Source organism: Trichophyton rubrum (assembly GCF_000151425.1).
Source record: "Trichophyton rubrum CBS 118892 genomic scaffold supercont2.1, whole genome shotgun sequence".
Taxonomy (NCBI): Eukaryota; Fungi; Ascomycota; class Eurotiomycetes; order Onygenales; family Arthrodermataceae; genus Trichophyton; species Trichophyton rubrum.
This window is the reverse complement of record NW_003456428.1, coordinates 1,909,025-1,932,757: the sequence shown is the minus strand read 5'-3', so window position 1 is coordinate 1,932,757 and position 23,733 is coordinate 1,909,025. Positions and strand designations below refer to the sequence as shown.

Genomic DNA, 23,733 nt, shown 5'->3' with positions numbered 1-23,733 from the left:
TTGTAGAACGAGCGTGGACGAGTCTCTGTCAGAGAGGCATCCTTCGTATCTTCGTTCTCTTCATTTGGTTGCGTGTCGACTCGACGACTGAGCGGTGACTGGAAATGAGAGTTATCACCAGCTGGAGCAAAGGAAGGTCGTCTATTCCGCTTCTTTCTGGGAGCTCTGTGTCTTCTTTTTTTGGGCGCACTTCTTTCTGCCCCCATGACACTGTTGGTGGGATCCATCTTTAGGCTAGACCGTCTGAGGAAGAGATATTGACTACGGAGATGCTGAATATCATCTGCGGAGTCCCGGCCGAGATCCTCACGAGTTTAGGGTACTTTGAAGCCGTATGCAGGTTGATGGCAAGTGGGAAAGGGGGTGAAGTTCGGCATGGAACAGAGAGATGAGTTGGAGTTTGGTTGCTAGCAATCGATGACCCCAAGGATGACGTCGATGGTTGAAGGGTTTTTCGCTGGCTGGTAGTGCCGGTTCAAACCCTAATTTACAGCCCCCAAGCTGACTCGGGTATCAAGTTCCACCTGAAAGGCCCGGACTCCTCTTCCATGCAGCCGGCGGCGGAAGTGCGCCTATCATTGGCAAGTTATTATGCATCATTTCTATTTTGTGTCATCCTGCTCAACCTGTTGGACCTGGGGATCGGCTTGGAACGATCGAAACTGCATTGCCGATCCGGTATCAGAACAGGCTGTTGCTTGCCGGGAAAAAGTGTAAAGTGAGTTGAAGAAAGTAGCCATAGTTGAAGGTCATAAAATCTATTAATCTCCTGTTATCCAAGTTAAATACAAGAAATGTGTTGTGCAAGACGTCGTGGGCCTCGTCATCGTTATCCAAGCAACAAAAGAGAGCCATTAGTTAAACATATTGGAACATGAAGTGAAGGGAAAAAAAAAGAAAAAGAAAGAAAAACATAAAAGATTAACGAAACTCCGTGTAAAGTACCCAAATGCCAGATATCGATCCTGTTCATCCCGTCCAAACACTGTATCCAGAAAGAAGATATGAAAGATAAAATCCTCAGAAACGCCGTGATTTCCCATTTTTCAATGTATTCGTGAGAGTGTGCAAGGAGGGAATGTTATCAAGAGCATACCCGGAGTGAATCCGTTAATGAGAGTGTGACGCCTCATATTATGTTACTCGGGTTGCTCGGGGCCATACTAATAGACGGGAAGCTTTGGGTCGACCGAATGCTTTGTCTATCCGCACTCAGGCCCTTGGACGACTTTCTTTCTTTTGGAGGCCTTGCAACAAGGACCTGGGCAGGACAAACGACTATTTCCTCGTCACCATCGCCTTCATCGCTGCCTTTCTTGACAACCAAGGGAAAAAGGACCATGCGAACGACTGCACGCTGTGCCTCTAGTTCTTCATTCGATGTTGTTTCGCCACTGCGTTCGTTCATGAGAGCAGCATTGAAGTAGACTTTTCGGAGGAGTTCGCCGTTGGTGTCGTATTCTGGCTGGAGGGGGGGCAACATGATATATTCTGCGCGTTGGGTGCGCATTTTGATCGAAAGATCGACTGCGGACCGCATCACGTTGCGAAGAGAATCCAGGACAGTTTTCTCTAATTCATGAGGGGGTGGAAGTAGTTTTGAGAGAGTGCGATAGATTTCTTGGACCACAGCTTCGGTATCTTGTGAGCGAAGCTCTTTGAAAGAAGGTCGTTTGGAGAGAAGAGTCAAAGTGGTAGCTCGCCACTTGTGAACAGCGTTTGGTGGACCGACTTCGGATAAGTGTTTCTCGAGGGTCTTCAGCTTCTGTCGTTGTTCTCTGTCCATTCCGAAGAGGTATCGCGTAAAGATGTACTCCCACATCATGGTCATGGCAACGGACATGAACACGTCTCTTCGCCCAACACGATCGGAAAGGTACGTATCGACATCGGTTCCATCGAGGATTGCATTCTCAAAACGGTCAACAATCTTCTCGTCGCGGAGGACACTGGTGGTGCGGCAAACGCGCATATCCGAGAATTTAGAGAACCTTAAGACCCACTGCTGGACGTGTTGACATAGTTTCTGACAGGCATTGTCAAAGTAATCCTCATCGTGGAAGACGAGAATGTCATCCTTGGCTGAGGCCTGGATTTGCTCCTGAAGCTCCTTGATCTTGTCCTGGGCATCAGCCAAGTTGTCTCGCAGCAGCTGGATTTCGGCGTCCTTATCTGCAAGTGCAGTGCCGACTTCATGCTTGACCATTTGCTCTAGGCCTGAGGATAACTGTGCATATTGCGCACGAACCTTCTCCAGCTCTCGCTGCGACTTCTCCCACTCTTCCTTGTAGTTCGACTTGTCGCCACCATCGAGGCCACGGGAGGCCGCGTAGCTAGCATTGGCAGCAGCAAGCCCTTCATTGACCTCTGTCAGCCTGGTAATCTCCTTCTTGAGCCAGTCTGAGGACTTCTGCAGCTGTTGTATCTCCAATTCCTTGTTTTGGATTGTCTGGTCACGTGCCTCTAGTGCGCGCGCATGTTGACGTTGAGCGACGGCATGGCTCTCAATTGCCTTTTCGGCAGCGGCTTTGGAGGAGCCTAGCAGGCGGTTTTCCGATACAAGCTGGTCAAGACGAGTTTCGAGCTCCTGGAGGCGCTGTAGACTGCGGCGCCGGCGCACGCTGGGCGGGCGAGTAGGTGAGAGCGGCGGGGCGCCCTGGACATCGCCCCATCCTTCCTATGGAGATGCGTTAGCGACAGAACTAGTTACTCGCATCCATGGATGAGATCGTCAACTTACATAGACATCGGCAGCCATGCCTCGCAGCGGCGCTTTGCCCTTGTCTGTGACTGGGTCATACGTTGAGGACGATGGAAGTTGGCGCGCTTCTTCGTCTTCCAAATGCGAGAGGCTGGGGGACGGAGTGCGAGTTCTTCCGCGCCGGAGGTCACGTTCGCTCGCCGCTTTAAGGTCGGAGCTGCGGCGGCTTTTAACCCGACGTAGCTTGGGAGGTGTCGATTCAGGGGTGTGGACTGGGTTGACGGCCGGGGTCGCCCAGGTCTGTGGCTGGGCGTGCTGCTTCTTCTCAGGCCCGTGGCTAGCAGGGGCAGCGTCCGGGGTAAGCTGGGGGAAGGCTGGAGAGTGTTGGGCTTCGTACGGTGCAGATATAGCCGAGTGCTCCTCGATCGTGCCCAGCGGCGTCTTGGGAGGAGATACCGATCTAGAGACAGACCTTTCCCGTTCAGCCAGCCCGTATGGTCCTCCGAAGAGAGATGGAGGTTCGAGGGATGGTCGAGCTTGCTCGGTGGCCTTGGATGCGATATCTTTAGCCGTGGTTGATTCTAAAATCTCCTTCTCAGGGGTAGAGAGGAGTGCATGGGGAGTTGTGTCATCAGCGAGATCCAGTGGCTTGTCTGTTTCTATAGACTTGTGTAGATGCATTGGAGTAGGCGTAGATGGACGTTCTTCATGCTGGTTGTGTATTGCATGGGTTGCTAGGGTCATATAGCCGAAGTCTCGGGTGGATGGTGAAGAGTGGAATAACAGGGCAGAAGAACGCTCCTTGGAACTTGATTCAACTGAAAAAGGGTCGTCATTGTATTCACGTTTAGGAGTCGGTATCGTTGCCTCGGGTTCAGCCATTGACTTGTCTAACACTTGAACATCCTCGGGCGCCTGGTAGGCAGGCTCCAGATCCGCGCCAGAAGGTTCATTCCCAGGGGCACCGATATCAAAAGCCTGAGATATCGTCGAGTCTTCTGATGGACCGGTACCCTGACGTGCTGCCTTGTCACCTCCAAGGTGCGACTCATGTTTTCGCGACCAGTCAGGTGCCTCTAATGATTCTAAGGATGCAGGTTTAGTAGCAAGCTCAGGCTCAGGTGTTAGTAACTGTGTTTTTGCGGTATGAGCGGCGAGGTCCTCAGGGTGTTGCATTTTGATATTTTTCTTGTTTTTCTTCACCTTGCTTTTCACTGAGGGTGAGATATCTTCTTCTAATCCGCTCCCTGGCTCTATTTTGGACGGGAAATCAGGCCCATTGGATTTGACGAGCTCCTCTGGCTCCTTTGATAGCTCACGAGTCGCCTCTGAGTGCCTTTCTCCTGTCTCAATCGTAGATTCTATGTTTCCTGGACGTTTGCCCTTGATTTTGGTCTTCTTTCCTTTCCTCTTGGTGACATTAGGGAGAAAATCGGCTTCTGGTTCAGGAATCTCCTCCCTTAAGGCGTTTGGTGTTGCCGCACGTACTTCAGCTGGAATATCTGGTTCAACAACAGATTTGGGGAGCGGTAAGTCTTTGGGCTGTTCAGTTTCAACTACCGCTGGCCTTTCGTTTCTCTTGTTCTTGGGTGTATTTTCCTTTTCGTCCGTTGTCAGAAAGGCACCTTCATCCTCTGGAGGTGGCTCTGTTGAGGGCCCTGATACAAACTCAGGTACAAGTTCAGACAATGGATCAGGGATTTTTAGAGTGTCCTGCTGAGGTATGGCTAGCTCTTGACTTCCTATCTCTGTGGCCTCGGTCAATCCAAGATCTTCTGCCACAGAACCCTTCGCTTTAAGCTTCCCCCTCTTTTGACTTGGTACAGCGTCCTCTGGCTGCTCTGGGGTCAGGCCAGTGACAGGCTCAACCGATCTAGTCATTTCATGCATCGCACTTGATGGAGCTTGAAGCTCCTGCGTTTCAAACAATGGAGCCTCAGTCTCAGCCTGGTCTTTCCTGAGTGGCTTCCCCTTGCCTTTGGATTTCTTGCTCTTCTTCACCCTTTCCCCCTTCCCTTCTCCTAATTGCCAGGTTTCTTCGCCTTGCCATGGGCCGATAGAAATGTCGTGAAGTACTACCGTTTCTCCATTGTCTGCTAAATGTGGAGAATTCTCGGTTCCCACCGGCGAAGCTCCCGTGTCCAAGATGGGTTCTGTGCCTTGGGTTTCCTGTGATAATGTCATGGCTGGTTCTTGTGAATCATGGAAGCCACTTGCTGCTTGTTCAACTGAGGGCTCTGCGCCCAAGTCTTTCATTGGCACATCCTTATTAGTACTGTCGTCCACAGCTGTATTTTCCATGACTGCTAGCTGCGAGTCTTCCTTGAAGCAAATATCAATCTCCATAGCCGAATCTTTTACATGCTGCGATGTTTGATGGCTCATGGGCACAACCTTCGCGCTAATTTTCTCTCCAAAGGGGACTTCTTGGTCCGGTCCACGCTCTTCTACTGCTACACCCCCAAAGACCACTGTTTCGGCAGCTGACTGAGGAATCCCGGTGTCTAGAATCTCGCTCATGCTTCCTCCTTTGGGTTTTTGTCTAGTTTCCCTGGGAAAAGTTTCTATCGGTTTTTCTTCCGAAACGTCATCACCTTTAGGAGCCGTATCTTCACTGAAGTCTCCAATGCCCGGTGTCATTGTCTTGGGGAGCACTGTGTGCTGAATTTCCGGGGTATCATTGATGACTTCATGGTCACCAGAAAGTTGAAGATCCAACGACGCCGTGTCCATCTCTCGTTTGTTGTTAACCTGAGCGTACGGAACAGTATTAGATACATTTTCATGGATATCATCCCAGTCAATAGTTGGCCATACCTCATCCTCATTTGGGCTTGCAGCCTCGCCAGCAACAGGCATGTCAACATTGGGACAGACAGGCTCGCCGATGGTGTGTGTGTCAATCTCTTTTTCTTCCGCAACTGGGGCTTCAACATCACCACTCAAACCTTGAACATCCTTCTTTTTCATTTTCTTATTTCCCTTAGAAGATTGGCCCGATAAAGCTGTCTCCTGAGCTGGTTCTTCCCTCACCAGTTGTATTTCTGGTTCAGGACCTTTCAATTCGTCTGGGGCATCCGTCTCCGTCTGAGAAGTAACCGTACCTTTAGCGCGTTTCTTTTGTTTCTTTGGATTTTTTCTTGGTCCTGAGCCTTCATCCCACGTAGGTTCATGGCTGATCTTTGCCGCTGCTCCGACTGGCTCCGGTTCTGCCAGTTTATCCAGCAATGATGGAATAGGTGGAGTTACAATATCTTTTCTAGCAGAATCAACTGTCATGGCCGTAGAGATGGGTTGTGTTTCCAATCCATGAGTTTGCTCGATACCGGCTTCAGCAGGTTCTGCTGTCATTGGAGCATCATCAACCTTGTTGAAATCGGTGGTTTCAGTAATGTCAGCTGTGATGTTAGGGACATTTGGGGTAGAAGTAAATGCTTCTACATCCTCCTTGAAACCCGACTTGACAACATCGGCTACAGCCCCGCGAGCCTTCTTTTTTGCAGCTTTCTGATCCTTTTTTGAAAGTGTTCGCTGTGGCTCTTCCTCCATGTTGGCAATGAGAGGCTCTGGAGCGCTAGGGCCCTCAGGTAAAGTTTGCATTTTGATCTCTGGTAACTCAGGGGCAACAGCAGGTTCTCCCTCCAACATCACACCCTTTTTCTTTTTCTTCTTTTTCTCCTTCTTGGACACCTTGCTTGTATCTCGGGCTGGGGTTTCATCAGACACAGTTGCAAGTTGAGGGATAGTGCTGACCGGGACATCATCAGTGGTATGACGATCAAAAGGGGTAGCTGCGGAATCATTGTCATCAGCTGTTGATTGTTCCGTAGATGCAAGGGCAAGGCCGGGTTCTTCCGGTTTGGGTAGCTCGGTCGGTGTCTCTTGCATGGCATCAGAGATTTCGGCTTGGGACTGCTCTGGAGGCGGATGTTCATAAATCTTCTCCGAAATTGTGAAATCAATCGGTCCGGATTCTGGAATTTTGGGTTCATTCTTGCTAACCTGGATTTCCTGCTCCTTGATGGGTTCAGAATATGTTGTACCTATCAATCCTCCGGTGACACCCAAGTCCACTAGCCTACCCTCGGCATCTGGTCTTGACGATATCGACTGATCTTGTAGTTCAGGTATTGAAGGGTCGGTAAGGGCGTCTCCTAGACCAGTTGATGATAAGCCTCTAATCTTGTCAGGTAGCGATTCATCGGCAGGATTCTCAGTGGCACTCTCTTGGATGTTTTCCATGACCTGATCGTCGAGAGATGGCCCCGGTCCGGTGCTTTGAATCTCCATGGATACTTTGGTACCTTCTTGAGTCTTCTCAGGGGCCAGGTGTTGTTCTGCGGTTTCTCCCGCTGATTCCGGCAAAGGAATCATATCGGGTCTAGTGGCATTGTTAACTGGTGTTTCCATAGGTTTCTCCTTAACAATTAATACATCCTCGGGTTGGCCATCAACATTAGCCAGGGAATGTGATGGCTTGTATTCCGATACAGCCAGGTCCGCGTCGGTAGCAGCAAGATTGTCTAAGGCGTCATTTCGTAGAGCATCCGAGGCATTGGCGGCAGTGTCAGGTTGTTTGAGAGATTCTTCATCAAAGGGTAACGATCGTTGCTGGGATTCAAGCTCTGTAGGATGGATTGCAGGCCCATTGTCAACCTGCGTAGGCGGAATTTCATCAGTCCAACAAGAAACTTCAGCCTTTTTCTTACTTTTGTTCTTCTTTTGAGAATTAGAGAGTTGAAATTCTTTACCGTCCTCGTCTGGATTGCCAGTGTCAACTTCACCGCCGTCTCCTTGTGGCTCGGCTATTCTGGGATCAGTGCGTCCGATATGCATTTCTACCATGCCTGGTTGGGCGGAAGCTACATCGGTGGGCTGCTCCTTCGGACCTTGGGGTTTGTCTTTGATATTCTCTTGCGGTGGTTCAGCCGAAGGTATAACTGCTGTGGTGGCAGTAGAGTCGGTTGGAATCGAGGCCTCTGCCTGACATTCTCTCGGTATTTCAACCTCCTGGGGGGTTTGGGGCACCTCATCTGTCCAATCCACGGATTGCTGCTTCGTTTTCTTGCCCTTTTTCCCTTTCTTCTTTTCCTTCGCAGCCAAAGGCTGTTCGAAAGGGGCCTCTGCCGGAGTGTTGTCAACGTCCTGCGCCTCCTGGGCAAAGAATCCGACTGACATACTTTCCGAGGTCCCTGGGACCTCCTCAGGCTTAGGTAAGAATTCTTCTCCTGCAGCTTGATCCTCCTGGTTCTTCTTTTTCTTTTTCTTCTTTTCCTTCGCCGAGACGGGTTTCTCAGGAGTTTGCTCTTCTGGCATCGACTCAGTGCCGTATGCCTCATCCAGGGTACTTTCGCGGGAAACTGATTCCTCTTCGGCCACAGGCTCGTCTTCCGAAGAAGTTGTTGCCTTGTCTTGCCTCTTCTTCTTTTTCCTTTCTTTCGCAGATAAAGGTTTGTCGGTATGTTGCTCTGGCAAATCGTTACCTATCACCAGGGACTCTTCAGTTGAGGGCCCGACGGCAAGAACTTCAGAAGGTTGCCCTGTCTTCTCGGGTATAAGCTGCCCTTTCAAGTGCGGTGGTGTTTCCTGGTCTTTTTCAAACCCCTGGTCCAGCAAAGGGTACTCAACATGGGTCCCCCCGGAGTTAGGTAAACTTGTATCTACCTCCAAGTCTTGTTCTTTCTGGGTTTCCACGGAGAGCGTATCAACAACACCAGGCGTTGTTGCCGGTTGAGATTCCTGTTCCAGAGACAATTTCTTTTGATGCTTCTTCAGCTTTTTCTTCTCCTTCGCGGTAAGAGGCTTTTCGATTGGCGTTTCTGGTACAGGCGGGTCCACGGCGTCTGCATGGAGTTGATCTACAGGCGCTGGTGTTTCTATAACTTCAGTATCGTCGTCCAGAGCTTTGGATTGACCCTTCTTCTTTTTCTTTTTCTTCTTATCTTTAGATGTAGAAGTCAGCTCCATTGGCGGCTCCATAGAAGCTTTGCCCACAATGTCTGTTGATTGTTCTTCGTGAGATTCTACTGCATCGCTCTTTTGGTTCTTGGCTGATTGGTCACTCTGAGGTTTGAGACGACTGTCATCCTCAAGTTCAGCGGAATCAACCTTTGCTTCAGAGCTTTCAATTTGAGATTGTGCCTGTGTCTCGTGAGGGACAACAGGTGCACCTTCTTGCTCTTCTTGAATGCTAACATTATGGGCATCTAGTCGCTTGTCGTCTGTTAGTTCAGCGGGGAGGGGATCCTGGGGATCAGAAAGTTTGGGTTCTGGTTGGTTTTCGCCCATAATGTTTTTAGGTTCATGCTCTAAAACATCAGATGGGATGGATTTTGGCTGCTCGCCTTCCACAGACTTGGTGACTTCAGGTGGTTTGTCCTCTAGAATTATAATGGGTCCACCCTCAATGGAATGGGAATCCCCAGTTTGCTGAGTTTCTGGCTGCTTGTCCTGGGGAATATTATTAGGTTCACCTTGTCGTGCTTTAGAGGAGCCCGGGTTTACCGGCGTGTCTTCAACAAGAGCCATACTCTCGTACGGTTGGGACTCTAAAGGCATATCCTGGAGAGTTTCGGCGGAAGAATCTTCAATGGAAACAGGTGGCTTCGTGTATTGATAGCTGCCATCCTGAGGATTTGGAGGCTTCTCTTCTTGATTCTGAAAATGTTTATCCACACAGAAATCCTCCTGAGCTTCAACATCCCGCAAGCTTTCCTTTGGAGTATCTTTAAGAGGGTCTGCCGATAAATCATTAACAGGAGCTAGGGTCTCTGTGGCTTTTGGTTCCTCGTCGATAGATATTGATTGGCCCTTCTTCTTCCTCTTCCTCTTCTTTTCCTTAGGGGCGAGAGGGGTATCAACAGGAGCTTCTAAGGATGAAATGTCAATTGGCTGCAGCTTGTCTTCTGCTGGCTTGGTTTGCACGTCCTGCTGAACATGTACTTCTCTGTTTCCCAAAGTTTCAAGCGGTTCATCGTCCCGCTGTTCTGCTGGTGCATCCTTCTCGGGATTAGACACTGTAGTTATTAAAAATTGCTTCGTCAGTTGCATTAGAGATGATGATTCAGCGGCTTGAGGTTCCTCGTCCAAAGACTGCGATTGATTCCGCTTTTTCTTCTTTTTACCCTTCACTGGTAGAGACTTCTCACCAGACGCTTCCATTGAAAGCTTGTCGGAATTTGCCGGTTTCCCATCTAGTGGCTCTGATACCCCGGGCTTATCGGCAGGCGCAGAGGGCTCTTTGAAAGTTTCAGATGGCTCCTCGACTAAAGGTCGGGGTTCGGCTGGCGTAGATTCAAACGGCGAAGGCTGGTGCAGAGTTAAATCCTCCAGAGATCGGGGTTCAGCTTCCAGCAGATTGTCATTATTGTGGGCTTCCAAGGCCTGTGGCCCTTCAAGTGTATCGTTAATCTCTGAAGCAGTTCTGGTTGATGGCTCTGAAGGCCGGTGTTCTGTCCTCGAGCCGTCGACATCTAGTGGCTGCTCGGCTACTTGTTCTGAGGCCTGCGAATCCATTGGGATGTTGTCGCTGACTAGTTCTTGTTCTTGTAAGATTTCGATAGGCTCAGACTCAGTTGGTAGCTTATCAACGACTGATGGTGCTTCAGCCAAAGGCTCAGTGACTTCAGTATTCTGAGGATCATCTTGGACCTCCAGTGGAAGAGAGCCTTGAGCCTCAGTATCAGCTTCAGGAACATCCGTTGAAGAGGATTGCTGAACAGGCTGGGCTTCATCGATAGTTGATACACTGCGGTTCTTATTGCGTTTTTTCTTTTCCTTGCCTGTTAATGCCTTTTCAACCTGAGTTTCCACAGGGACGTCATTGATATCCATTGATAGACTACTGACAGGTTTCGTGGGCTTTTCTTCGGCAAGGGGGCTTCCTAGAGTAGATGGTTCAACCTCCAAAGTCAGCGGTGGCTGCCCATCGGCAGGTTTGGTTTTCTCCGAGCTCTGATCTTCATCTTCTAGAGATAGGACTTCCTGGTTCTTTTTGCCCTTCTTCCCCTTTTTATCCTTCTTGGCTTTAGTAGGTTTAACTGCAGTTTCCTCAGTCGATTTCGCTGCTTCATCAGGGAGATTGAATCGCATGGCTTCACTTCCTTCGGTGGCTTTGATGATATTAGAGGCTTCCTCGACAGCTCTTTCGTCCCTTACGTCTACCTGAGTAGGCACTTCGAGCTTAGCATCAGTCGGCAACGTATCCTCTTTGGGTGGCTCTACTTCATCGACCGGAATGTCAACCCGGGTACTCTTCGGCTCTTCGAAGAGAACAGGAGTAACAATGGGTATATCGCTCTCTCCCTTATTTACTGGCTGGTCTTGGCCGATTTCTTCGCTGGCTGTTGTTTTATCATGAACCGCCAATGTGCTCTTTTCAATGTCCTCTTCGACATTGCTTGCCTCAGGAACAGTCTCATCTAGCATGCTGGCCAGCGATGCTTGCTTTTTCTTGTCCTTTTTCTTTTGCTTCTTGGACTGCTTCGACATTGACCGCACATCTTGAGAGCCGTTGTCGCCAGAAATATGTGGTGGTGTATCATTGGCTATGACTCCAGGTTCGGCCGCATTAGCGTCGTCGTTTGTTGACAGGGTTAATGTCTCGACACTTTTTGCAGAGAGAGATCCCTCTTCAGTGGACGGCTGCTCAACAGTCTCTTCATTCCGAGCGACAGTTGGAGCCTCCTCCGTTTCGTTAGATCTCACCGGTACTTCAGGTGATTCCGCAAGTGACTTTTCCGTGGATGCTGATGCTTCAATGTTGTCAATCGATGCAGAATTCTCGCGGTCCTTTCTACCCTTTTTGCCTTTCTTTTTCTTCTGCTTTGGCTCGGGTTCTGCAAGCTCCTCGGACTTAATGGCAGGGGTATTAGGTTCCGGCACCTTGTCCGCCAGCTCATCCGGAAGTTCGTGCTTGGCTAGAGCATCCACATCCCGGGCAGCGTCAAAGAATATGTCGGTACCACTGTGTATGTCCTTTTCGTCTACTTGATTCGCAGAAAAGGGCGTTGGAAGGATCTCTTCTTCGAGCTTTGGGAGGAGCTGTCCGTGGCCATGGACATCCATAGTTGTCGGGAAATTTGACTCATGATTTGCATTGCCTATGGGAATCCGAGCCATCCATGCAGCAGGTTCTGGGTCTTCAGGTTGTCCTCTCCCCCCGCTCTCTATTTCGTGTATATCTGCATCTGCAAGAAGCGGAGCGACTTCAGTCACTGGAGGTTCATGGAGAAATGAAGGGTCCGTAACAGCCGAAATTCCATCTAGTTGAGCTGGTTCATTTGCGCTCATGTCGTTCGTTTTTTCAAGAAGATCGGCTTCCTCTGCACTAGGAAGGGGGAGTGGTATATCTTGCGGTTTCTGCTCAGGGCTGAGAGGAAGAGACGCAGGATTATCTCTCAGATGGTCTTCTTTTTGCGCCATTGGTGCTGCAGTGGGCTCTGGCTCATCAAGAACAAGGTTGAGAGCCTCAATTTCTTCAAGATCAGCGATTGGTAAAGGAACATCTGCTGCAAGAACTTCCCCTGAGCCGGGATATTCTTTGAGGTCCTGTTCTGTATCCGGAAGGTCTGCCATTGGAGGGATGGCATCCACAACACCAGGGCGGGCATATTGCAATTGAGAATTGATGTCAGATGCTGAATGGATCACAGTATCGTCTAACTGAGCGCCCACTATGTCTCTTTTAGGATTCTCCAAGTCTTCGTCCTGCGTGGTAGCGAAGTCATCCTTCCGGGTACTTGCCGAAGATTCATCGGGTTCCTGACTTGGCTTTTCAACAGAATCTATCTCAGACTTGTTTTTCCGTCCTTTCTTATTTTTGCCTTTCTTAGACTTATTGGCAACTGGTCCAGCAACTGGGTCTTCTTTTACGGATTCCAGGCAGCTTTCTTCGTCAATACCAGTAGAGAGGGCTGGCTCTTCGCTTGGGACATGATCGGTGGCCGTGGTAGAGATGGAGATGGTATCAGTCGAGATACCCAAAGGGGCCTTTTCTTCAGTCTGACTCCCAGAAACATGTTCAGGAGCCGGTTCCGCAGCAGAACGAACCTCAGGTTCTTCAGATTGGAAGGTAGAAGTAGTCTCTACATTAAGGTTCTTTCTCTTCTTTTTCTTGTTCTTTTTAGATTTCGATCGTGCTGGGGCTTCTGTCTCATTTTCAGGTTCCTTTGCTCTTTCGGATAGAAGCTCAAGTTCAGAATCATTGATACTTCCAGAACTAGGCTTTGGTTTCTCTCCAAGATTGTCATCTTTTGTTACTGTCATCACATATTCAGAATCTGTATCTTTGGAAATGCTACCTTCATCAGGAACGCCATGGGCGGAAAACGCGGTAGCAGAAGTGAGAGGGGTAACTGCTCCATGAGGCTCGGGATCATCTGGTAATTGAGTAGGCGTAATTGGTGAGTTGATATCTTTCTGATAAGATGGGCTCATAGGTGCCTGGCTACTGGCATCTACGAAATGATCCTCATCAAAAGATTCATATTCACTGGCCTCACTCGCACGATATGTTGGCGAAAGCTGAGTTGGCGTGGCATGGCCTGAGTCTGGAGCCGAGATCATGGTAGGGATATTGGCTGGGGCCTCATCGAGTTCACGATGTGTAGGCCGGGGAGTCAACGAACGATCCATATCCTCCGCCAGCACCTCCGTTTCCACTCCCTGAACAGCAGTGGGAGTAGACGGGCGGCTATCAGGAAGCGGAGGGAGGTGTTCAAGGGAGGTCGATTCTGACAGAGTTTCTGCTGGGATTTCTGCTGCTTGTACTCCAGGCTCATGAGAGGTTGACTGCACATTCTGACTGACTTCTGGGGTGATATCCAACTCACGAGATTTAGAGTCTTCACGGACTGGAGACTCAGGTAGAGGTGGAAGGTTCTGAAGATCCATAAACTCCGTTTCTTGAATCTTATCGTCAGGAATAACTGTGCCATCCGGAGATTGTGGAACATCGCCCAGTGCGGATCGAGACGACATCGGGCCCTCCAGGAGCTCAGACGGTGAATGGAACTCATACTTCGGCTTCTCCTTTGGCCTCCGGTCCTGAGGTCTGAAGGAATGCGCAGTCGGGGTGGCTTGCTGAGAACCTAGGATATCTACGTCAAGAGAAGAGTCGTTAGTAGCAACATGCAACGATGGTCGGCGTCTTGGGGTTGAGAATATATCCGCAGATTCTTCGTTTTCAAGCGCTTTGGCCCGTAAATCTTCGACCGACGACATTCGAGACGTCGATTTACTGGAGGGAAGTGATGGGTATGTCTCTTCTTCAGGCAGTTCCGTTTTGCTGGTATGCCGTTCGACAAGCCATAATGGTCTAAACTCACGATTCGTCTTGAACTCGGTGGACTTTGGCCGCTTGTGTCCAGATTTAGGCCTGCTCGGAGAAACCTGGCCATCATGAGCTCCTCTTTCAGGGGTTGATGGTGGTCGGCGGAGCTGAATGGGAATTGCAGTGGGAGAGCTGTTGGGGTCTCCAAAATTGAACCCTCCTCGCCATGATATTCGCTTTGCGGTATCCGGGGGCGACCGTGACCTGGATGAAGGTCTGCTATGAGACTGTGTAGGCAAATCAACTACTTTCTCCCCAGGCAAGGGAGTAACAGAACGGCTCCGGCCACGAGACGGCAGGTTTAGCGGCAAAGGAAAGGTAGATATTGGGGCCGAGACGCCAACAGATGCTTTCTCAGCAGCGGCTGCCGGAGCCTGCTCAAAAGTACCTGTAGGCACAGAAGTTATTCCTGGGCTATCATCTAAAAAAGGCCCGGAGGGCTGCTCTTTGTCTAAAGTGTCGTTCTTTGCTTGTCTACTGGTATCATGTCGATTTTTGTCCTGAGAGTTCCTGTCAGCAAGAGAGAAAAAATGGCATTATTAAGAGAAAAAAAGAACCTATTAGTAGTTACATACTTCATCATCAGTTGCTTTTCCAGATTCGACTATCTGCTCATATCGATTTTTACGGTCTTTCTTCCGATCTTTACTTTTCTGCCTTTGTTGATTGTCATTATCTGCGTCATCTGCGTTTACTGATTCAATATCTCGTGATGCCGGCAAGTCATTGTCGTCGGCTTTCATGGCATCTTCATCAACAAGGCGATCTTTCTTCGACTTCTTCTTCTTCTTTGAACTTGTTGAGACTTCTGATGGTGGAGGTGATCGGTCCCTTTCTTGCCTGGAACTCTTCTTGTCCGCAGATGAAGAAGATCCGAATAGTCCAAAGAAACCCCGAGACTTATCACTACCCTTTGCGGAATCCTTTGCTGCCTCTGACTTAGCCCGAGAGACCACGGATACATTGTCATCATCTAGCTTGGAGCTGTCGCCAACCTCTGGACGGGAATCAATGAGTTCAGCATATCGTTTTGAGCGCCGTTTTGATTTGGACTTTCCCCTTTCTAGTCCAACAATGTCAGGAGCAGACGCGGCAGTGCTAGACTCGACGTTCCGATCAACGGGTTCGTCTATCTCAAACTCACGCGTAGAAGTTCCCGCGGTCTCGTTTGCGATAGGGCCAGGTTCATCAGCAGCTCCCTGTTTGCTCTTCCCTTTTGATTTCTTCTCGGATTTCTCAGCGGTTGCGAGCTCAGGTTCGTCCGCTGGACCCTTGTCTGCAGGAACAAAAGGCTTATCCTTTCCACCAACAGGACCAATATCAGCCCATACGTCCTCGAAGTCCCCCGGCATTGAAGCATGAGGTTTATTATCCGGTAATTGACCGCCGAACTCGCGAACTGGAGAGCTTATGTCCACCAGCTTTGTCTTAGTCGAGTTGTCGCGAGGCCGTATATCTTCCTCTGCATCTTTCCATGTCTCTCTTTCATACCCAGGCGCTTTTTCATGCTCATTTACCATTCCCTCGGAAGAAAGATCACAATGAGCCTTACCCGGTTTGTCATCTGCATCAAACAAGTCTCGACTGGCGGCATTTGGCTCGTTAATGTTGCCAGATCTTACCTCGCGGCTCGCTTCAGTAGACTTTGATGGAGTAATGGCAGGCTGTTCTTCCCAATCTAGTTCAAGATCCTTCTCGCCAGCATTTCTGCTCTTCTTCTGCACAGCCTTCTGTTTCTTCTTGTCTTTCCTGCTAAGCTTTGCAGCTGTGACTTCAGGTACTGGAGGACTGTCGGCATCTTTAGATGGCAGACCTTGCATGTCTCGAGCAAAAGTACCTTGACCTGCTTCACTCGGGGATCCTTTTATTTGATGGGTGGGGACAATCTGCACTTCCTCCTTACTGGCTAGCGGAAGTGGCTCCCGCTCAGAAATGTGACGGGCATGAGATACTTGAGCGTCCTCATGCATATCCCTACGACCCCCCTCCGACCTGGGAGGTGAGGCGCGGCGATGATAAGTGGGATTATCGGTGACAATGGAGGGGTCGAAACCTGACATCGCTGTGCCGGCAGCAAGTGTAGCAGCAAAATCGATGTCATCCCCAAACTCACCAGGCATATGTTGAGGCGGCGAAGGAATTTCGGGGCTGGGGGGGAGTTCTCTAGCTCCAGCCTTGGAAGGGATAATCTTCATATCCCCATCGCTGCTCAGTTTCTTTGCCGCTCCAGGAACACCAGGGCGAGGGGTTTCTGGAGCTGCAGTATGTGCAGCTTTTTTATTCCGTACACTATCATGGGTATCATCCCGATCTTCCTGAGCAGCAGTGTGTTCAGGAACAGTCACAATGGGGTCGGCAACTGGGAGGTCCTTTGTCTCACCACTATGGCCCAGAACAGAACTAGTCCTACTTTGAGGTGGTGTAGGTTCAATGAGGTTCAGATCAGGAACTGGCCAGGGCAAGTTTGTACGCTTGGTTGATTCGGCCCTCGTCAGCTCGGTATCAAGTGGGCTAGATCGAGGCTCAATAACACGAAATTTGGCTGCCCCGGGTTTGGGTACTGGTGTTGATTCAGGGACTGACTCTGCGCTGGATTCACCACGAAGCTCTGGAGGTGCGAAATAGGTCGCATAGTTCTCATAAGTTGGCTTGGTCTTGGGGTTTGGAAGCGGCTTCTCAGCTAGTTCCCCGGGTTCCTCAACGAAGCGGCGGTCAGGCGAATCAAATCGCTGTCTCGAGACGGCCGATGATCCAGCCTCAGATTCAGAATAGCCGCGGCGCTCTTTGCGGCGCTCTTCCCTTTTACGCTTCTTTTCGTCGATTATGCGATCGGCCGCTACAGCGGCAGCACCGGAGAGGACGGGAAAGGCAACCCGAGCAGGCATAGACCATGATTCTGTGTCCTTGTCACTAAGAGGCTCCTCGAATTTTTCATCAGGGAGTGGCGGGGATATCTCTGGGCGATGAAGTCGTTTAGACTTGGATATCCGACTCTCTGGGTCTGACGCTGGTTCTTCATCTCGCTGGTAGCGGCTGGCCGCTTTTTCACCTTCCAACTCTAGCTGGCGCATCTCCTTGTCTTGCTGCTCCTTGGTCAAATCAAAGTGGACGCCTTTTCCTGCAGAGCTGCGCTTAGATAGATCTGACGGGGTGACATAAGTGTAGTGGTCTTCCAAGGCAGGGGAAGAGTTTCTTCTTCTTCGTTCTGCTTTCTCCGTAGATATATTGCTATCATCCCTTGCTTTTCTAGACCGGTCCACTTTCACATCATCCGCCGGTGGCCCTTGGTCGTATTTACCTGGAAACGAAGCAGGCGGAGGTGGCATAATTTGATTCTGCCGATGCTTTACTGGGCCTGCATCATTGTAGGAGTCGTGGTGCTCTCGATTACTCTGAGCCGACGATATGTCCTTGGGCTTGGATACACCAGCTGTAACAGGTCCTTTAGAATCCTTTAAGGGGTGATCATTGTAGTACTCGTGCGCTGTTCCTATCAACGCCGCGCCCGCTACAGCACCTGCCACAGCAGGGGCGATTTCCTTGAAGATAGGCTTTGGCTTTTCGCTTTCATGGTCCCCCCGGGTGTAGAACGAGTCAGATATGGGGGCTACCGGCTTTGGCTGGTCAAGTTCCGTATTTTCTGAGTGAGAAATGCGCATTGGCTTGGTTGTGTCGAAAGCCGACGGGGCACCAGTTGAATTGCGCCCATCACGGTACGGTGTCAATGATTGTTCAGAAGCTGGGATAGGGTCGACATTCTGCATGGACGGGAGGCTGTAGCTACTAGATGGCGGAGCGAAAGAGGTCTGGGAGTTGCGTCCATAACCATCCTTTTTATTGGGGTATTCCAGAGGTTGCGATACCTTCTTCCTCTTTGAAGAACCCCATCGCCATCGCCACTTTGAAGTTCCAGAGTCAGACGTAAAGGAATCTCGACTGTTGGATGATGGCCCTCCATATGCCAGGCCAGAATCAGCAGAAGATGATTCATTGGACACAGATTCCCAAACATCGTCAGCAGGTGCTTCGTGTTTGGATTTTCGCTCCTTGACTGCAATCAGGCCATGATGCCTTCTCCCATTTGCAATTGATGCGGAAGCTGCAAGCCCAGCAGCAGTGGCACCCAGGCCTATGAGCTTATGATCGATGTCCTCGTCCCGCTTCCGGCCTTTCCCTTTTTTTGAAGTCCGCGACTTAAGAAACCCAGAACCAAACGCAAGGTCAGCATCATCCGAAGATGAATAATATGTTGATCCAAGGCCAAAAAAGTTCCTCTGTTTCTTGCGCGGGCTGGTTCGGCCCGTTCGGCTTTTCTCTGATGGTGCGCTAAAGAAATTTGAAAAGCTTGCCAGGCCCTTTTTGGCTGAGGGGCGAGAGATATCAATCATCGAAGAGCTAGAAGAGGAAGAGTAACGTCTTCGAGCTTTTCTAGGTGACCTGCTCCGGCTGCCAGCACGTACCCGTCTCTCTTTACGCGCATGGCTGGCTGATGACATGGCTGCAGCAGTACCAAGTGCACCGGCTGCAATGGCGGCAGTCTTCAGGCCAGATCTGCCAGACTTGCTATCACTTGATGACGACCGCGATCGATCCCGTCGTCGGTGTCCTTCAGATTTAGATCTTGAATGGGTAGATATGGACGGCTTGGAAACATCACTCCGGGAATCATATCTATCTAGTTTCTGCCCACCACCAATTGTAGACGGCGGATGAGAATATTCCGAGACGGTAACCTGCCCATAAGATGGTGCTCCCCTCCCCCCCACGCTTGAGGAGGACGATGATTTTGGGCGTCGAATGGATGGAGAGCGATCACGGCTATCCTTTTTCCTCTTGTCAAAGAGAGACTTGCCTACATATGCAGCCAGGCCAGCAGCCAACCAAGATTTGCGGTTCGAGCTCTTTTGATGGCCTTCTTCCTCAGAGGAACCATATCGGCTTAACTTATCGACTCTGGATCTGCCGCCAAAGCTGTCATGGGATGGTCTACGGCGATACCGATTATGCTTGCGTGGTGCATCCCGTGAGGTCGTTCCTGGCTCGAAGCAGTACCTACAGGTTCCAGTGATTTCAGAGTACTCTTCGTACAGTGCCACGCCTTCAGGATCTCGCCAAAAGTCCACGAACTTTCTTAAGGGGCCTTGTTGGCGTCTTTGATAGGTAAGATTTCCCTGCTGAAAGCCTCCAGTATAATTTTGTTGTTGGTTATGAGGGTAAAGCGTTTGCTGGCCGTTGCCGTGTGAATTGTGGTGTGGATTGTGATAAGCATTTGCTGCCAGACCCGCTGCAGCTGCAATGCCTGCCGTCGCTCCAAGTGCGGCAAGGCCCCCGTGCGATGAAGATGAATGGTGTTGAGGCCGGTCTTCCGGGTATCCAGATGGTGCATAATTGGTTGGAGATTCGTGGTAGGTGCCTGGTAGCGTGTTAGACGGTGCATTAGGCAGCGAGTTGGAGGGCATATCAGCCGGCATGCTTCCTGGAACAGTTGGTGATGTGTTTAAAGGTCCGCTGTGCGGTGATCCTCCGGACATGGCTGAATTCATTCCGTAGCCAGCTGCTCCGGCGGCCATACCGCCCAGTGCCGCAGTGCCAGTGCCATGCTGAGGGGGTGGCCCGGATGGTCCAGCTTCATGCTGATCAAATTGGGGTATTGGCATTGAAGGAGGGCCGTATTCAGGCCCAGAAGGTGATATAGCACTGGGGGTGAATCCTGGTTGATTCAGGACCGACTGGCCCTGGTCTCCATAATATTCGGCCGCTGAACCTATCAAAGGCTGTTGCTGAGAACTATCTGCGGAGGGATAGGAGCCCGACGTAGGTGGAGCATAACGATGCGATGATTGAGGTATATCCCCAGGACCTGACGTCGTAGGCGGTGGATAGTTGGTATCAGTAGGGTACAAGGGAGACCGCGATCTCTCAGGGCCAGAAGCTGCGGTTCTACGGCGGCCAGCTGGTTCAATTGGCCGCTGGTCTTCGGGGATGCCTCGGTCATCTAGAGTCCGGCTGCGTCGTTCCGAGCGAGTAGCTGGTTCGTATCTATCATCAGCACTTGGTTCATCATATCGACGACTGCTTCTGTTTCGTCTGTCGTCGTCGTTATATCGGTCTCGCGAGCGTCGTCGCGGTTCACCCGAATATACATCTCTCTCACGACGTGAAGAATCCCGTAAGTCAGATCCTACCGCAGAAGGAGCAGCATCATCACGATATCTCAGCTCCTCCGGGTAGGTCTCCCTCTCGCGACGCCGTGGATCTCGCGAGTCTTGGTCCAGCATCGAATCGTCATCGCCATGACCTCTTCTGCGAGCCCTTCTTTCTTTATAATGGTCATTAGGGTCATCGCCAAAAGTGCCCCTCTCACCATCCAGCGTCCGCGACGGAGCTTCAGACGCTATCTCGCTAGGAGCTATGATAGAACGTGCGCCATCGTCATCGTCCTCATACCGTCGCGAAGACCGTCTTGAGCTCGAATGCCTGTCCGCGTCACGATCGTCACTTCGTGAAGACTTGTGCTTCGAGGAAGACGAATGATGGCGAGACGATTTACGATGGTGAGAGTGTGATGAGGTTTTCGAACGGCTGTCGTCGTCGTCGTCGCGATCTCGACGATGTCTATGGCGGCTCGAGTCAGACGATCGAGTGCTCGACTGGCTTCCCAGAAGACTCTTAAACATCTTGCTCGTGAATTGGGGCCGGCCACTGGACGAGACAGTCTGGAGAAAAGGAGTGTGGGTTGGTAGGTCGGTTGGCTGGAGTGTGGTGAGAGCGAGGGAGCCGTGAGAGAAGAGGCCGTCGTTTTGTGCTGGGTGTTTTGTTTACCCGGCTAGCAAAGCTGGTTGTATGGTGGCTGGTAAAACGGTAAACAAGACCTTCCTGACCCACGGCTGAGCCCCGGGAAGAAACCGTGGTTGGCTGCCCGCGATAGCCCGGCAGGGGATGAAGCTAGGTGGCGCTGCTGCGATCGATCCCAACCGGAAGGCGAAAAGCAGTACACAGATCAAGGGGATATCCCAGCAGTATCACCGGAAGACGCTGAGCAGAAGAGCGCTGGAAGCCGTAAGTGAAAAGATCTTCAGTTCAGGACACCGTTGGATGTAGTTGATATAATCTTCGTCGTTTTCGTAGTAAAAAAGTCATATACGGTCGTAAGGTTCGTTCCGGGTCGTCAGGTCGTTAAACGTCGCAGTCGTCGTGATATTAGTACAGCAATCAAATAAGACATCCTTCTCAAACCATCGGTCGCTAAAAGGGGTGACGCGCAGATGGCGTAGGAGAGGGCGATGATGGAAGATGGCCGTGAAGTCGTGGAGTCGTAAGTAGTTAGGCAGAAGAATCAAGCTTGCGTATTGCGCTGAACTCGCACTCTTTTTTTTTATGCTGCACGTTGCACATGACCTGGATAACATGGTGGTTGCCACTAGGATGTGAATGAGCATGCAAGTAATCGGGTACTTGTCTACCTGGATATGGGAGGAAAGCAGGCAGACAGGAAGTTGGCCAGAGAGAGTCGCAAGGTGCGCTGATATTATCCTACCAATTCAGAAGCGTCGTGAGGCATAACCAATTATCAAATACCGAAAGAACCAAAATATATACAAGAAGAGTAAGAAAACAGCCAAAAAGGAAACAAATTCATCCAAAATGTATAAAGCTAGCAGATCTCCTGGTCAAGCGCAGTGGCTCGTCCGTGTTGACATTTCACATCTATCCCTGATGAAATTCTGAAGCCAGAAGGGCAAGGAGTGAATGTTCTCAGCAAAGAACCCAGTAGACCCCGGCAGTATAACCCTTCCACTGGATCCTGTTAGTATCTGTTCAACTGTCCGCTCCGCCACCGTGTCAGGGTGAAGAAGTGGATGGAACCATGTGTCTTCAGATGACATGCCGTCTATAAGGCTGGTTTTGCAGAATCCCGGTTCAATCACCACAGTACGTATCTTTGGGGCCTTGTACCGTATCTTCAACTCAGAGGCAATGCCTTCATGGAAAGCTAGTGCTGCAGCCTTAGTCCCGGCATAGTCAACCATGCTAGAACACGCAACGTGCGAAGCTTGCGAGGCAACGGTCACCAGCATCCCGTGGTTGTGGCGGATCAAGCTTGGTAGGAACTCCCGCGCCATTACGTAGTGCGAGAGTGTATTCACCTCGAAGGCGAGCCTCGTCTCAGTCTCCGTACCTTTAAGTAAAGGTCGTGTTCTCAGTACGCCGGCATTGTTAACAATGATAGTCGGCTCGCCAATGTCTGCGCGGATTGCTGCTGCTGTTTCTGTAACGGCCGCAGAGGAGGTAATGTCACACTCATAGAAAGTGACGTTTGGTGGTGTACGATATTTAGGCTCCTGGACATCAAGAACCACGACTTTGAGGCCACGTCGAGCAAGCAGAAGGGCAATCCGCTGTCCGATTCCATCACTTCCTCCGGTTACCAAGGCAATCTCACGTCTCCAGACAAACTCATCAGCCGTCCAGTTGTTCAGGGCTTGACGATTAAGAAACTCATTGATGATTCTGAGCAGGCCAATTGAGGCCAGTGCTTTCAGGGCAGTAAAAATGCGAGGCCGGTCAGCAATCAGGCTTCTTCCCTGGGAGGTGTAGCCAGCGAATAACAGCAGCGATATCGTTGCTTGCGGTGCGAGAACAGTTGAGGACAGAATGCGCCCAATGACATCCGCCGTGAAGCCTGAGTTTCTGTTAGTTGACTGTGGCACTAAGTGACCATCTTGCTTGGAGCGAGAGCCTGCTTCGTACCTTCACGCGACAGCCATCCTTTATGGGGCGAGATGCTCATGGTGCCTATCTTCTTGACCGATCGCCAACAGCCTGGCAGGTTGAAGCAACTCAACTCTCCTTCGTCGAGCAGCAGACAAAAGCTCTATATACTTGACATGTGCTCCACAGGTTTCCCCCAAAGCACAAGCTCATCGCCTTCCCGCAAACACAGTTAGCTAACCAGCCAACCTCCAAAGTCAAGCTTCGACTTCAATCGGCCGACCAGGTCTGCGTGTCGAAACAGCTCTTCACACCACTCGAAGACGCGAGCTTTTATCCATATCTTACTCCGTACCGAGTTTGTTCTTAGCTGCACATGGAAATCCCTTCGGGTCCCATCAACTCCCAAGATAGACGCCTCCAGTCACTGTCCTCGGGCTGTTTGTGCAGGCCGTTCACAGTGTACTCTGGGGTTGACATATTCCCGTCGTCCAGCAATAGTTAATACGAGGTCGATCGATCCCAACTCTTGAACCTCGGTAACTAACTAGTCATAGTCCAAGATGGCAACCCCTGAGGCGTCCCCTAACTCTCTCTTTCTCGTCCGACTCGACGAGCCACAGTGTAGCAGCATTTCCAAGGTTGTCCTGACCGTCGGCGCAGCGAGTTGAACCATGGACGACGTCGAAGTTTCTCTTTCGAGCTTGAAGTTCGCCGACGACATGCATCACGTGATGCTTTCCCTGCCCTCCGTTCAATCTTGGTCAATCTTTGGCCGCAGTAAACAACAATTTGATACCCTTGGGCGCTACGTGTATTCTCTGGATGGCCTTTGATGGGCCTTTTACTACTATGTCGCTCGTCCGTTTCTCAGGATAGCTAGGTAATCACAAAATTATTTTACTGCGGAGTGCTCTAAACCCTCTTTCAATGCCATTGACCTCTAAAGATTCTAGGATACTATGAGCAAACACCTATGAAAATGGCT

The 23,733-nt window shown here is 50.5% G+C and overlaps 2 protein-coding genes across 2 annotated transcripts; both read right to left on the bottom strand.

Annotated features, from left to right (window-relative positions):
* Nucleotides 1-1,129: 1,129 nt before the first annotated feature.
* Nucleotides 1,130-20,718, bottom strand: TERG_00727 (uncharacterized protein; the record flags this gene model as incomplete). Its single annotated transcript, XM_003238692.2, has 4 exons — nucleotides 14,609-20,718; nucleotides 5,519-14,533; nucleotides 2,741-5,452; nucleotides 1,130-2,677 (listed from the first exon to the last, which is right to left on the bottom strand). The coding sequence occupies exons 1-4, from the start codon at nucleotides 20,708-20,710 to the stop codon at nucleotides 1,130-1,132; spliced, it is 19,377 nt and encodes a 6,458-aa protein (XP_003238740.1). The 5' UTR covers nucleotides 20,711-20,718.
* Nucleotides 20,719-21,703: 985 nt separating this feature from the next.
* On the bottom strand, nucleotides 21,704-22,824 carry TERG_00726 (uncharacterized protein; the record flags this gene model as incomplete). Its single annotated transcript, XM_003238691.1, has 2 exons — nucleotides 21,704-22,716; nucleotides 22,785-22,824. 2 exons carry the CDS (start codon nucleotides 22,822-22,824, stop codon nucleotides 21,704-21,706), a joined length of 1,053 nt encoding a protein of 350 aa, XP_003238739.1.
* Nucleotides 22,825-23,733: the final 909 nt, after the last annotated feature.